Raw genomic sequence first — 14639 nt, forward strand, 5'->3', positions numbered from 1 at the left:
AAATAGATATATTGAGTCCAGCCTGGTGAAAAGGCGAAGGCCTAAAGAAGGCTACAAGCTACTCGTAGTAGCAGATGCGGGAGTTTGGAGGCTCATAGTTAATTCACAAAGACTGACCGCTGAAAAGTATAATGCTACTGAGCGCCTGTTAACTAAATACCATCAAGCTGGATTGCGGTACGTTCCGAAACTCCTTACTATTTATCAAGTGTCCCACGTGTCTTTCCCACGAATGCGAGATATCTCAACATTCCAACTTCAAATAAAGAGGGGTAATACGACTGAAGTCCGACTCGTTGGCTGAATGGTCAGCGTACTGGCCTTCGGTTCGGAGGGTCCCGGGTTCGATTCCCGGCCGGGTCGGGGATTTTAACCTTCATTGGTTAATTCCAATGGCCCGGGGGCTGGGTGTTTGTGCTGTCCCCAACATCCCTGCAACTCACACACCACACATAACACTACCCTCCACCACAATAACACGCAGTTACCTACACATGGCAGATGCCGCCCACCCTCATCGGAGGGTCTGCCTTACAAGGGCTGCACTCGGCTAGAAATAGCCACACGAAATTATTATACGACTAAAAAAGAGAACATAAATTGTAATGTGTTCCTTGAATAAGATCTAAATACTAATTTCTGGTTTTACATATGAGTTTTACTGTGTGGTTTCAGTAAATTTCTACCGTGTGTCACTGCTGATGATCGTTGGAACCCTGGGGCTCTCCGTACTCTACAAGTGGATGTACACCACCACTCGACCGCCACCACAGTGGTTCACCCGTCCTGCTGACTGCGTTCTCCGGAAATGGCGTCTTCGTCGTCAGCTGAGACGACTTCTTCCGGTAATATACCTAGAAAGCTATACAATACATCAAAAAGTTGCAAAAAAACTCGGATTTGATAATGAAACTTTAAACAATGGAAAATGTCATAGCGGAATTTTATTAATTTCTCAACATATTTTTTCTAAAATTTGTAAATATTTTTCTAAAGATGTCCAATTTTTATTGCTGGAATTTACTATTTGTTATAAACATAGATTATGGAGGATTATAATGTTCAAATTACTCACAAGGTATGCCAATTAGACATGCTTAGAAAAAATACTAAACTCCAAATATATTCTTTGCTGTAAAAAAAGTAATTTAAATTTGTACATTTTGTGAACAATTACCGGTACCACTAAAATTTTTCAGTGATTGAAAAAAAATTAGAACGAAAAAGGAAGATATTTTACAAGGAAAAGAAAGACACATTACAATGAAAACCAGGACATAGTAAAATAAAATATGGATTTTACTGTTTTAATTTTGTATGAATCACGTTCACATATTTGTTGTATGATATGCTTTGAAATACGGAATAACACGTCATGTTCTTCACACATAGGGCCTATATCGTAATTTCCTTCTCGTCTTCTTGCCATTTTTACTGCGATAGAAATTTATCTTAAAATTCGAAAAGTAAACCATCGGGCGATGGTAAAAGTGGAGAAAAATGCTATCTTGTGGCTGATTAAGTAATTAGGTGTAGATAACGTTTATATTGAGGGTTTTTAAGTGTACTTAACGTATACTGATTGTTTGCCGAAATATTCTTGGGGTGTAAATTTTTCGTGAAAATGAAAACCATGAGATATCTCAGGTTAAGAGGTTAATCAAATTGGGCTCTTTTGGATGCAATATATTTTTCCCATAGAGATAAGGTGACGTGATTTCATATACTGTTCGGTTCATTGAAGTCCGAATATGTTGACATAAGAAAATCCTCTGAGGCGTTTTCGACGACTGTTTCATTGTTGAACCATTTCCAAATGTTTAAAGACGGGCCTGTTGGCGAGAGAACAGGTGAGTTTGATGGGTGAGGAACGGTGTCATAGAGTAAGCTGTGTAGTTAATGAACTCTTCTTTATACATGTTAATATTGAATAATACCTGCTACACACAATCAAACACGCCCCTCCACCTTTAGGTGATTGAATTAATGCCTGCAACTAGAGGCGACGAAAGGAGTCCTGGGAACTCTCAACTTGGGAGCGTGAGTTGATAACCACGGAACCCATTGCTGAGTCTGGAATGGCTTCTACTAACAAGTTACGGGGTCCTTATTTTCGTCTTTCCTACACGCCTTCCTTAGTCAATTCTTGTCCTCGTCCGACCCGACGGTATTAGGTTTGTGAGACCTAGGGAGTTTTTCATTTCCACACCCTTTCTGGCCCTTCTCTTCATTTAGCTGATACTTTCATTATTCAAAAAGTAGGACCCGTTCCTTTTTCACTTCTTTTTAGTGTCAAGAGAGGATGGCTGCCTAGTTGTACTTGCTCTTAAAATAATAATCACCTACACCACCACCACCATCACTAGTACTGTTTTAATGTTTCCATTCTTAAAATTTAATGTAATATATTTCAAAATTTTTCAACTAATTTCCAACGAACGTCCTGGTGGCATGTGATGTGATAAATAAATGGAAACTCATTAAATTTCACACTGTGCTTCTAGATGTTAGCATTGATGCTGTTGCACTCCCAGTATGCATTTAAGAATAACAAATTATCGAAAATTAAAAGAATGTATATATTGTGATCTGGATTTCTGAGAAAGAATCAGTATTGACCACGAAGCAGCGGATTTGGACGATAAAGAACAGATGTACGGGATGCTCAGAGTATCTCTACATGGTATCGGGAATGCAATAGTACAGGATCCTTTAAAGGCATGAAAATTGCACGACTGGACATATTTGAGGATGATGGAAGAATTTTAATGTGTATTAATCTTATCTCGCACAGAACAACCTACTTGTATGTCTGTTTACACCATTGTTTGACGTATTCTTTGACAAGACTTTGTGTCATATTGCTGGCGTTCTACGTGCTGGAGCAGAAAATAGGGAAAACAAATCGGGCAAGGTTTTGTCTTTCAAAGATGATGGGGAAGAATGATGATTTCAAGCAATATGGACAGTATGTCGCTTCGAAAATATACTGTACATATCAACACCGAAAATGAGCACGACTCACTAAAGTTTAATGCATTCTGTACTCCTTGCTGGACAAGTGCTATGTTCATTTTCTTCCCAGAGAGCTAGTGACTGATATATACCACCTGAATAATTTCTGCTCTTTATTTTGCTAATTAAACGACGATAACGGGGACTGCATTTTCCAGAGAGATGGAGCTCCCCTTCAATAGCATGCCGGTGGCTACAGTTTTGTCACAAGGGACACCCTTAGTCTCTAACGCTCTGAATCGCATGAAAATGTATAATAGATAGATCATCGCAATAATAGTGGTCTCAGTTTTCCCATGCAAAGCGGTGCATTCTACCGCAAGATAACCTGTATAATCATCTATTCAAGTCCTAAGGGAGGAACACGGGTAACGCAAGGGAACATAATTTCAAAATAATATCAAGAAAACCCCGTGAGTATATAGTTACATTTTCCATCAACATTGTCACAAATCCTCTACTTGAAGTAATTGCGATACGTAAAACGCATTTGTTAGCGCTGCTATTAGTCTTCAAAGTGCAGATGTGGGATTTCAACGACGTGTTTACAGAAAAGTGGAAGATAACGTTATGCAAATTTCACTAAAAGTTCAACATCACTTTCGCATTCGAGCAGTCCAGTATCAAACTCCACATTAATCACATTTTCAGAGGTATGTGAATGTCATATCCCGCACTTTGTCAACCATATTGTAACATAGACTTATACTTTGGGACAGAAAACTCACTGTATACCACAGAGTGAACTCTAATGATCACGTAACTGCTTATTTTTCTGTCTGTAATCCTATAAAATGATCGACCCTTCTCATACAAAGATTATATTGCCGAAAGTAGTACACATCAAGAGTATGGCAATATTTTGTTCTTTTCGTTGGCGATATAACATTTTTGTTTGGAAAACTTGCATCTAAAAGGGTACAGTCTGCATAACCTGACCAGGAATCACTCAGCAGTGGGCATTTTTCATGTACATGCTTACCAAGGATTGAAACTAGAAAACTTTTCATATATTCTTTCATCGTTTTTCCACATTTCTTTGCCTCACCCGAATGTTTCGTGTACATGTTGCTTCAAGTTTATTTGAAACATTTATGTCGAAATTGCGTTGGGTCTCTTGAAAACACGTATGCAGCTTGTTATCTATTCTGCCACTCCTTGATAAGATCACATCAATTGCAGTGCTCCGTGTAGAACTAAACTGTATACTGTATGTTGCAAGACACAAGCTGTAGTTTTCTCTCATCTGTTGACATTGAAGACATTTCAAAATGAAATTGACTGGTCACTGTTCCAAACGTGACATTTGTCCACACTCCCCCTCTGTTACAAAACTGTTCACTTCCTTCACCCACTCTTGTGCCTTCATGCTAGTAGCTTCTTCTACGTCTTTACGTTGTAACGGTTCAAATCCTTATTATTATTATTATTATTATTATTATTATTATTATTATTATTATTATTATTATTATTATTATTATTATGTCCGTATTATTATTATTATTTTATCTGTGAGATTATTAATATTTTGTTATAATTATTATTCAATTCCATTACGCCATGCTTGTCGCATGCGTATTTGTAATTGAGTGTATGCATATAAACGTATATATAGATAAACATTAAGTACCTGTACAGTGAGAGTTTCTGTATATCAGATGTGGATGTGACGTTGTGATATTGCTATACTACTGGCGATTCTGCCAAGTCATTGCTACGTCATGGCTACGTCATCGTATTTAGTTAGCACTGAGCTCACTTTCTTTGAGAAACCCAGCAAGCCGGCGGCGGTTTCACAACTGTATGTGATATTTGCCGCGCGGTGGGAGTATGTCATTGTTATTTCTGGAGATTACGTAGCTGTGTCAACCAACGTCTATAAAAGGTGGATGCATATTGTAGCGTTAGTCATTAGTTAAACGGAAGCTGAACAGTGAAGTAGTCTACTAGATGAAGAGGCCTCAGTCGGTCAGTCAACGAGTGTGAACGAGAGATGGAGAAGACTCAGTGAGCCATTAATCATTGGTCATTGAGAGAGTGAGGCCAAAGGTTGGTCGGTCACTTAGTTGGAGACACGGACGCAAGGGCTTACCATGGAGTCAGAGAGGGCAACCCTGGACCTGCCACGAGGTGATACCATATTGACTTACAAAGAAGTCAGATGATATGGAGAAGAAGCAGTCACAAGGATGTATCACCAAGTTAGGCGTGACACATCTACAGTAAACACCAGATCAAAGGAATACGTTGTAATTACACTCAAAGTGTTGAAGGTACAGTCAAGTGAATCAGTGAGGGAAATATTTCGTATAAATTGTTAAATGTCCGGTCAAGAAGAATTCAAATTCATGCCTAGTTTCTTTCAGTTGCAATGTCATAATTTCATATTCTCATCTGATTTATCGCAACAAGACTCACTATTTCTTATATATTATTTAAAGAATATATTTTGTTCTATCAAACGAATTCATAGTTTTATTTAAATGACAGTAAAATATCTTAACCTCAAAATTAATGGGGAAACCGAACTCCAATCTCCTTTTCCCAGAACTTATATGGTATGTTGTCAAAAGTAAGCTTATTACCCCACACCCTAGAGATAGTCAAGAGTCTCATTCTATTATTGCTGCACTGAGTGGCAGCTGGCGCCCTTCAAATAACGTATGTGTAAGTAAGCAGGTAACTAGTAGGTGTGAGTACAAGGTCCGACGAGTGTGTATTTTATTTAATGAATACTAATTTTCATAATTTTCATGTTAAATGCAGATATTTCAGATTTTTCAATTTAAATGCAGTTTTAAAATGTTTGCAAATGTTAGTCAGCGAGTTAGGAAAGTCTCAACGTGTGACGAATGTAGTATATGCTTGGATGAAATGTCATATTCAGCCTTAAGATTATCGATAAAAGTAATAGAATCTTTGAAATTATACAGGCCAACCAATTTAGACGCTTCTGGAGCCCACATTTGCAAGTGCCAGTAGTGACCTACAGATCCCCACGCCCTTGATCTATCAAATTGCGACATTACAGACTCTTTTAATGTTTGCAATTGTGACAACCTGTTTCTTTTGTTGTCGTTTACTAGTTATATTATTTAAAATGAACTTACAATTTGATTCATGTGCTCATTAGTTCGCTATAGGATTTCTGCTATTTGCTTTACGTCGCACCGACCCAGATAGGTCTTATGGCGACGATGGGATAGGAAAGGTCTAGGAATGGGAAGGAAGCGGCCGTGGCCTCAATTAAGGTACAGCCCCAGCATTTGCCTGGTGTGAAAATGGGAAACCACGGAAAACCATCTTCAGGGCTGCCGACAGTGGGATTCGAACCCACTATCTCCCGATTACTGGATACCGGCCGCACTTAAGCGACTGCAGCTATCGAGCTCGGTGCTATAGGATTTGAACCCAAGATTGTAATAATCTTAATAAATGTTCTCCAATATGCTGTCATCAATATCTTCTAATATACTGGGCCTCAAATTTTTGGGTGGAGATAGTTCGTACTCACCTTGACTTGACGGTTCCTGTTACTCTGGAGGTCACATTCTTATACCGTTTGAATAGCCACCTTTAGGTTCATGTTATTCCTCTCCTTCAAAATCAATATATCTATCCAGCGTAATTTCATTCGTTTCTGTGTTATATCCAATATATTTCTGCTTTAACATATTCGCGAACTCCATATCCTCGACTCCGATTGCGTTTCAATATTCAGCACTTTACACTTTGCTTCTAGTATTATGACGGCATTCGTGGGTTTAATTCTCCTCATGATGTTAATCTGCACAGTTTACACTGTAATTCGCAACCGAACACTCAGATATATGCAATCGTACTGCAGCTGTACTCGTCACTGCAGTTACAACATACCACCGATTAATGGCGCTAGCGGGCAACTGCTGAGTTTTGCGTGGAAAGGTCACAGGCCACTGCTTTTGTGATGAATGTACATTCGGTTATTCGCGACAAACAACATTTTGTGCCGGTTTCCGCTTAGAAATTTTCTTAATAATTAAAGAAATTAAAGGAAAGAATTGGCTCAGAGAAACAACAGGGTTTGCACGTTTCTTTATATTTCCTAGTTTCGGGCGACTAAAATGGAATAATAATGTAATTTTTACTCCACAAAGGAAGGGGGGCGACTACCCCCCTCGCTCCCCTTAATCGCCGCTACTGTCACAACCTGCCACAATTCGATTCCGAAGGGATTCATTGCAGGCACAGGAGACTAATACACCAATGATTTTAAATGGCCCCAGAAGTAGAAATCAAGTGGGTTGAAATCAGGTGAGCGTGGAAGCCAAATACCGGGTGTCCAACTAACCGATTATCAATGATATCAGCTCACATATTTATGGAGAACCACACTTGATGATGCGATGAAACAATTGCAAGTGGGTTTTCATATGGCCATATATGATGATTGTGGAAATTTGTAATGCCATTTCACGTGACTGTGCTTCATCTGTGAATAAGTTCGAATTTGTAGAACACTGCTGCAAGAACCACTAGCATGACATAATTCGTGCAGGGTAATCTGCTGGTGACAGGACTGTACACGTTGCAAATGATAAGGATACAAATGTTGCTCTCGCAACAGTCTCCCGACAGTCGTATGAGAAACATTCAGTTACAACGCTAACCTTCGTGTGCTGATAGACTGAGTGATGTGTACAGAATCCAGAATATCCTCTACATCTGTAGTTGTAGATCTTGGTCGTCCAAGACCGTACAAAATGGCGTTTAAGGACTCGAAGAGCAGAGTCTGTACCTGAAGAACAACGTATGGCGTCGAGTTTAAGCTGAAAACTTGATTAGTTAACAGACGCAAGGTCTCATTCGCAGGGTGGAATGGCAGTGATTGCGTAGGCTTGGGAAATAATGTGTGTGCGGGAGAGAAAGTGTGAGATCGTGGCAGATATGCTGGCTGGCCTCGTCGCTTCTGCCTGTTTTGCCGACGCTCACTCCTGGTCAAATGAGCAAAGTTTAACACCCCTAAGACAAAGTCACCTCCGTACAGGACATGAAGGCCCTTGGAGGAGTGGAAGGTAAAGGCTTTCACCATTGTTAACCGCGGCACGTGATGTGGTAGAGTGGTTAGCTCTACGCCCGGCCGCCTTTGTCCTCAGGAATTAACCTGGTACTCATTTTTGGTGTAGGCTGAGTGAACCTCAGGGCCATATGCACCTCCGGAAGTGGAAATCTTCCTGATGGGGATTCGAACCCACGTCCTTCCGGGCGAACCGAGCACGCCTTTACCGCCTCGGCCAGGCAGCCCCTTTAACACCCCCAAACAGGTACTAAATCTAGGATTGAGGATCTGATTTCAGTATCGCTGAATAAAGCATTCATACTGAAATCATTGCAACACATCTCAATCAGATCGGGCACTTTCAGATGAAAAGGTTCTCTTGTAAGTCTTGGAACTGTAGAACTGACTCTCCAGATTACTTAATATTACCCCATGTGACTGTTTGTTCTGGGGTCACATTAAAGGTGCTATACGCGTACACCATTTACTATTTTAGGTGAGCTAACTTACCGCTTTATTACTCTCGTGGAAACAGCCACTGATGACATTATGAATCGCGAGTGGTATTGACTTGTCTTTCTTCTCAGTATTATTGAGACTGCTGAGTGTGGTTGCATTGATAATTTGTAATGTATGACATTACGTTTTATGAGTTAGAATGGTGGCGCTTAAAAGTGGACACCGAGCTCGATAGCTGCAGTCGCTTAAGTGCGGCCAGTATCCAGTAATCGGGAGATAGTGGGTTCGAGCCCCACTGTCGGCAGCCCTGAAGATGGTTTTCCGTGGTTTCCCATTTTCACTCCAGGCAAATGCCGGGACTGTACCGTAATTAATGCCACGGCCGCTTCCTTCCACTTCCTAGGCCTTTCCTATCCCATCGTCGCCGTAAGACATATCTGTGTCGGTGCGATGTGAAGCAAAATAGCAAAAAAAAAGTAGTAAAAGTGGACAAGTACAATTTCTGTGCATTTTTGAAATGACTTATTCTTTAGTTCTATTCAAGCTCAATTTTTTCGATTCCTATAAAAGATAAGGAGAAATGAAAGCAATTTTTCTCTATTCTTTGCAGGAGGATGATGAAGTCGGAGAGGAAGCTACCGAGTCTGCTGAGAAAACTGCTGCGGATAAATTGAAAGCGGCTCAAGCCGAATTCCACGATGCCTGGAGGCTCTTAGTGACAATATTAGATATAACTTGTTTCGTCATAGTTCTCAGCGTTCTAGGGTTGCTATTGAATTCAGTGTTTAATGAAAAATACCGAGTATAATGGAAGTGTCAATTAGACTTAATAGTCTCATTATCTTCTGACCAAAATATCAATATGGTTGAAAATAAGAGAATTCAAACGAAAAGGCATTAGGTGTTTGGACTATAAGTTGAATGTGAGGTACCATACATAAAGTTAGAAACAGCGTTAAAAAGCAAGTGATAGCAATAAATACTGTAGTTTTGAGTGTCGGTATTCATAAAAGTATCTCTATCATGTCGGAATTTATGTGTAGAAGACATTCCTTAGCTAAGGACTTGAATGCCATGAAAGTGTAATTTTATGTAGTATGTGTATTTATTTTGAATCTAAATGTCATGGATTTGATTATTTTCAATGCATATTTCTTTCAGTTTTAAATGTAAAATTATTTTTCAAGTTCTTCTTAAGTGACAGTGTAGCGTGTAAAGGAGGCTATAGGCTATCAATTTTAAGGGTGAGTCAGATAAAATATTCACGTCAAATAACTCGTAAACCATTAAATATTAAAGAACATCTATTTTCACTTTCAGTAATGTTACCAATAGGTTCATTATCGAACTTGAGTATTTTCTGCTCAGAAAACGGTAGTAAGTTTGTTTTAATGAATGGAAATACACCATTTTCCACAGCTACGACTAGGGTTATTGGAATTTTTAATTCATGAGTGTGATTATTTTTAATATTTGTCTAGTACTCCTCGAAAAAGTATGCTTCGGTCACCAGCTGTGCGACCCTATTCGAATTCATTACTGCCAGCTACCAAAGTATGCGTTAGGTATGCATCTTGAGCCATTTCATCACCTTCTCTGACAGCTATATATTCACTCCTCTGTGATCCTAAATTCATTATGATAACATTGCATGATTTAATCGTCGGGGCTTCTAAAGGACTAAATTATTATGACCTGATGAATACAACAACTAGCGAAATATAAAGAATAAGAAGGACAATAATTTACATATCAGCTTTTCCTCACCAGTTTTCTGTGTCCTTACAGGAAATTTTGATTATAAAAATAACATTAGTGGTAACCATTCTGTACAAAAATGCACTCAAAATATTGACCGAGTTTAGTCATATCTGATGTTTTAAATCAATGACGTTGAAAATGAGGTCGGCACCAGGACACGAACCATTAACTCTACTCTGCAAAACAGATCGTTAATCGATTCCAGTTGATTGATCCACGTTTCAGGAAATCACAAAATAACTCTCGATGTTGAATTCGTAGTTCTTTCGCTCGTAAACTGTTATAGCAGAATTGACAAATTGTCCGGAGAGCAGAAGATTCGCGTTCGATTCTGGAGGATGATATCATTTTCAAATATATCTCATAAGGTAAAGTGACTTAGAGAGAAGTTAACCTCCGAAACTAATTTTATTTTGTTTTATTTTATGATTTCCAAACTTTCTTCTTTTCATAAGAGAAATATTTTCTACAGCTGCCTTTGTGGATCAGAAGTAGAGTGTTCCACTCACGATCCGAAGTTTGCGGGTTCTATCCTAACCGAGGTTAATAACTTTTGAAGGACAGACAACAATCTTGGCATTCCTTGTCATTGTTGGAGGCATACTAAAGAACTAAACGGTGGAAAAACTTTGTTAAAAATAGGAATTAGGTAGGAGAAAGAAGGCGGAGAGAGTAACTGTGAAGAAAAGTGGTACGAGGGCTGGAACGGGGTCCATTCAGCCTCGGGAGGTCAAGTGAGTAGAGGTGGGTTCGATTCACACTTCAGCCATCCTCGAAGTGGTTTTCCGTGGTTTCCCACTTCTTCTCCAGGCAAATGCCGAGATGATACCTAACTTAAGGCCACGGCCACTTCTTTCCCTCATCCTTCCAGTCGCTTCCAATGTTCCCATCCCTCCACAAGGCCCCTGTTCAGCATAGCAGGTGAGACCGCCTGGGCGAGGTACTGGTCATTCTCCCTAGCTGTATCCCCCACCCAGAGTCTGAGGCTTCAGGACACTGCCCTTAAGGCGGTAGAGGTGGGATCCCTCACTGAGCCCGAGGAAAACCGACCCTGGATGGTAAATAGAAGAAGAAGAAGAAGAAGAAGAATAATTCAAGCTAGGGAAAAAAGGTGTACGACCGGCAGATACAAGAAATTCAGAACAGAATGAATACCCTTGTCTGCCTAGTGTTATATATACAGTGTGATTCAGCAGCCCCTTCCAATATCGTTTGCTGCAGCCCAACTAACGGACACATGGTTATAGGGGTGCTATTCTCCTGCAGGCGTAATGTATGGTACAATCGTTCAGTGAGCACATTTTGTGCACGATCCTGAATTCTCGCGAAATGTCATATCATTCATTCGCAAAATATGACGCCTTGAAATCATGTAGCAACATCCTTTTAACATGTAACTATGTTAATGTGTCGTGCCTCGTGACCGGGTGTAATGTAGAGGGGAATCATTGCATAAAACTAGGTAACAGTACAGTAATTAATGTCTTAAACATCGAAACGGATGGCGTATGTATTCTGCTGTCCTCGTACTACGAACACGCTGCCAGCAGTGTAGCGTAGCGGACGAGGTTAAGCATTTGCCTAGCAAACGACGGAATGTATCAGCGGCGGTTCGAATCCTGCATCGTTCAAATATTTCAGCATCGGTATGATGTTTGAATAGGTAAACACAGACCCACGTTTGCCACATTCAGACAGTAGAATGGCGCTGTTATTCATCTTGTTCCCCGCGCATACTCCGCTGGTTAGAGCCTGAATGTACTGTAATCTCTGCTGTCATTCGGCATGTTTTCCACAGAGGAATATACTTTGGTATGCTCCTCATTTATGGGGAAGCAAGACAAAACGCGTGCAAGGCACTACATCTGTACCAGAAACGGTATCCCGACAGGCGACACCCGGCTGCTACGACATTCCGCCATGTTGAAAGACGCCTAAGGACAACAGGCGTGATATCCAACCAGCCACCAGTCCGCCAGTCCAGTACAAAGGCGACTGCACGACAGGTGAGCACCAGCCAGCCGTCCGTCTGGCGAATACTGCATGAACCTAAATTTCACCCGTACCATCTTGAACTGCATCAAGAGCTCCATGGGCGGGATTTCGAAGCCCGAGTAAGTTCTGACGGTGACTATTAGGCAGGCTGGCAATGATGCAGCATTCGTATCGTATATCTTGTTCTCGGACGAATCGCGCTCCCAAATAATGGGAACGTCAATTGCCGCAACATGCACTATTGGAGTACGGACAATCCTCTGGGTGCGACAGGTGCCCATCAAGTACGATGAGGAGTGAATGTTTGGTGTGGAATCCTGGGGGATCACCTGATTGGACCATAATTTCTTTGAGCGCCATTGAACGGTCCTACGCTACCTGCACTTTCTGCATCAGGAATTCCCACTGCTGCAGGCCCTTGCACGATCGTTTGATGGTGTGGTTGCAACAGGATGGAGCTCCACCACATTCGATTTTGCCCGTTCGTAACCATGTGAACGAGGAACTGCCAGGGAAATGGATAGGACGAGGAGGCCCTGATTCTTGACCCGCCAGATCACTGGATTTAACGCCGTTAGACTTCTTCCTGTGGGAACATTTGAAGAACGTCGTTTACACTCAAACGCCGGAAAACCCCGACCAACTCCGGCACCTCATGATGGACGCCTGCCGAGCAATTACACCTGGAATGCTTCAGCGCGCAAGACGATCTATTGGACACCGGGTCCGAATGTGCATAAACCAAAACGGTCCTCATCAGATCGAGCATTTGCTGCAATAAAAGATTGTCAAGGCAGTTGTGTTCCTATTATTTCCGGTCTGTATGTGTCCGGCCTGCTAACTAATCGGCCCTTCTTAGGGCCACAAACTTATTCATTCACACACAATTTGCATGAAAGCGGGTATTGAACTTACATTGCGTGTGGTAAGTATTAAACAAATATTTCAAAAATTTGTAATCTTCGCCCCGGACTCGAACCTCCCACCTGACATGCGAGCCCGCTCCGCCACGTCTTTACCAATTACACTACGGTTCCATACGGCACATTGGGTAAGTATTACGTTTAGTGCGGCCCCAATATTAATTTAGTGTTTCGCCGGCGTGTGAGATTCATATGATCTAGAAGGCACACGCATGTCTTCCAGTGTTTAATACGGGTATAACATTACGGCGTCCTGTCATGGTGAGGCGGTAAATACCAAGATATCCGGTTGTGTTTTATGAGCATACCGGCGGGCAGATGTTTTCAGGACGGAATGAATATTGTGGGTTGCATAAAACTACGTTTCGGAGGGCGCCTGATTCACGCTGTATATCTATCTACAAGGGTTATATATGGACCAAACTTGGTCGGAATTTGGCATTCATGATCTAAATATTTATGTCGTGCATGCTTTACAATTTGATGTTTTTGGTAATCAGGCTCAAATAAATTCAGTAATAATTATTTAGTGTGACTATTTCTAGCCGAATGCATCCCTTGTAAGGCTGACCCTCCGATGACGGGGGAGGGTGGCGGAATCTACCATGTGTAGGTAACTGCCTGTTATTGTGGTGGAGGGTAGTGTTATGTGTGGAGTGTGAGTTGCAGTAAAGTTGGGGACAACACAAACACCCAGCCCCGGGCTACTGGAATTAACCAATGAAACTTAAATCCATGACCCGGCCAGGAATCGAACCCGAGATCCTCTGAACCGTACGCCAGTACGCTATTCTTTCAGCCAACGAGTCGGACATAAATTCAGTTGCTCTACAGCTCTTCTGAAGTCACAATATCGTTATTACCTATCGAGTATGAATTCATAATGTTATTATATTGGTTATTAGGGTACTTCCAACTTAAATTACTACACATTACGAGTACTCGTGATTGACGCACTCAAGACTGACTCACTCGGAACTGACTGGCGTGCGCCACTTGTGTTATTTGAATCTGCCCGCAGAAGAATGTAGTAACTTTCACATCCACGTCCCACATTCTTGGCGTCTGGTCAATTGTTAATCAGCCTCCAGCTTCTTCTAGCAGCTTCTTTATGCACGGTACACATTGTCAGACCAGGCCAGCAGACATTCTGTAGGTCTGGCGGTTGGGAAAGTGGTCTGAGAATGTGTAGGTATGTCGCCAGACCAATTTTGTCTGGGCAGACGGCCCCGGTGTCTGTCGTTAGAACCTCCCGACCACCAAACTGCCCGACCCTTTTCTGGTCTGGTCATACAATGTGTATAGTTGTCATTCTTAGACCCCACACCTCCTCTTTGCCTAGATTACGTAGCCACGGTGGATTTCAGTAGTTACCTAGTGTTTTCTGCCATCGCATCGTCTCAAGTGATTAAAGATAATTAAAGAGATGTGGTAAAATATTGTGAATT

General features: G+C 41.2%; 1 protein-coding gene across 2 annotated transcripts in view; it reads left to right on the forward strand.

Annotated features, from left to right (window-relative positions):
• The window catches only part of LOC136874832 (acetylcholine receptor subunit alpha-L1), a 103431-nt gene extending 93770 nt beyond the window's left edge, over positions 1–9661 (forward strand). For both annotated transcript variants that reach the window (XM_067148511.2, XM_067148512.2), the window contains 2 exons: positions 676–845; positions 9123–9661. In XM_067148511.2, coding sequence (XP_067004612.2) covers positions 676–845; positions 9123–9320 — 368 coding nt within the window. In that variant the 3' untranslated portion in view covers positions 9321–9661. The remainder of the gene's footprint in view (positions 1–675; positions 846–9122) is intronic.
• The last annotated feature ends 4978 nt before the right edge of the window (positions 9662–14639 follow it).

This window comes from Anabrus simplex, chromosome 5 (assembly GCF_040414725.1).
Source record: "Anabrus simplex isolate iqAnaSimp1 chromosome 5, ASM4041472v1, whole genome shotgun sequence".
Lineage (NCBI taxonomy): Eukaryota > Metazoa > Arthropoda > Insecta > Orthoptera > Tettigoniidae > Anabrus > Anabrus simplex.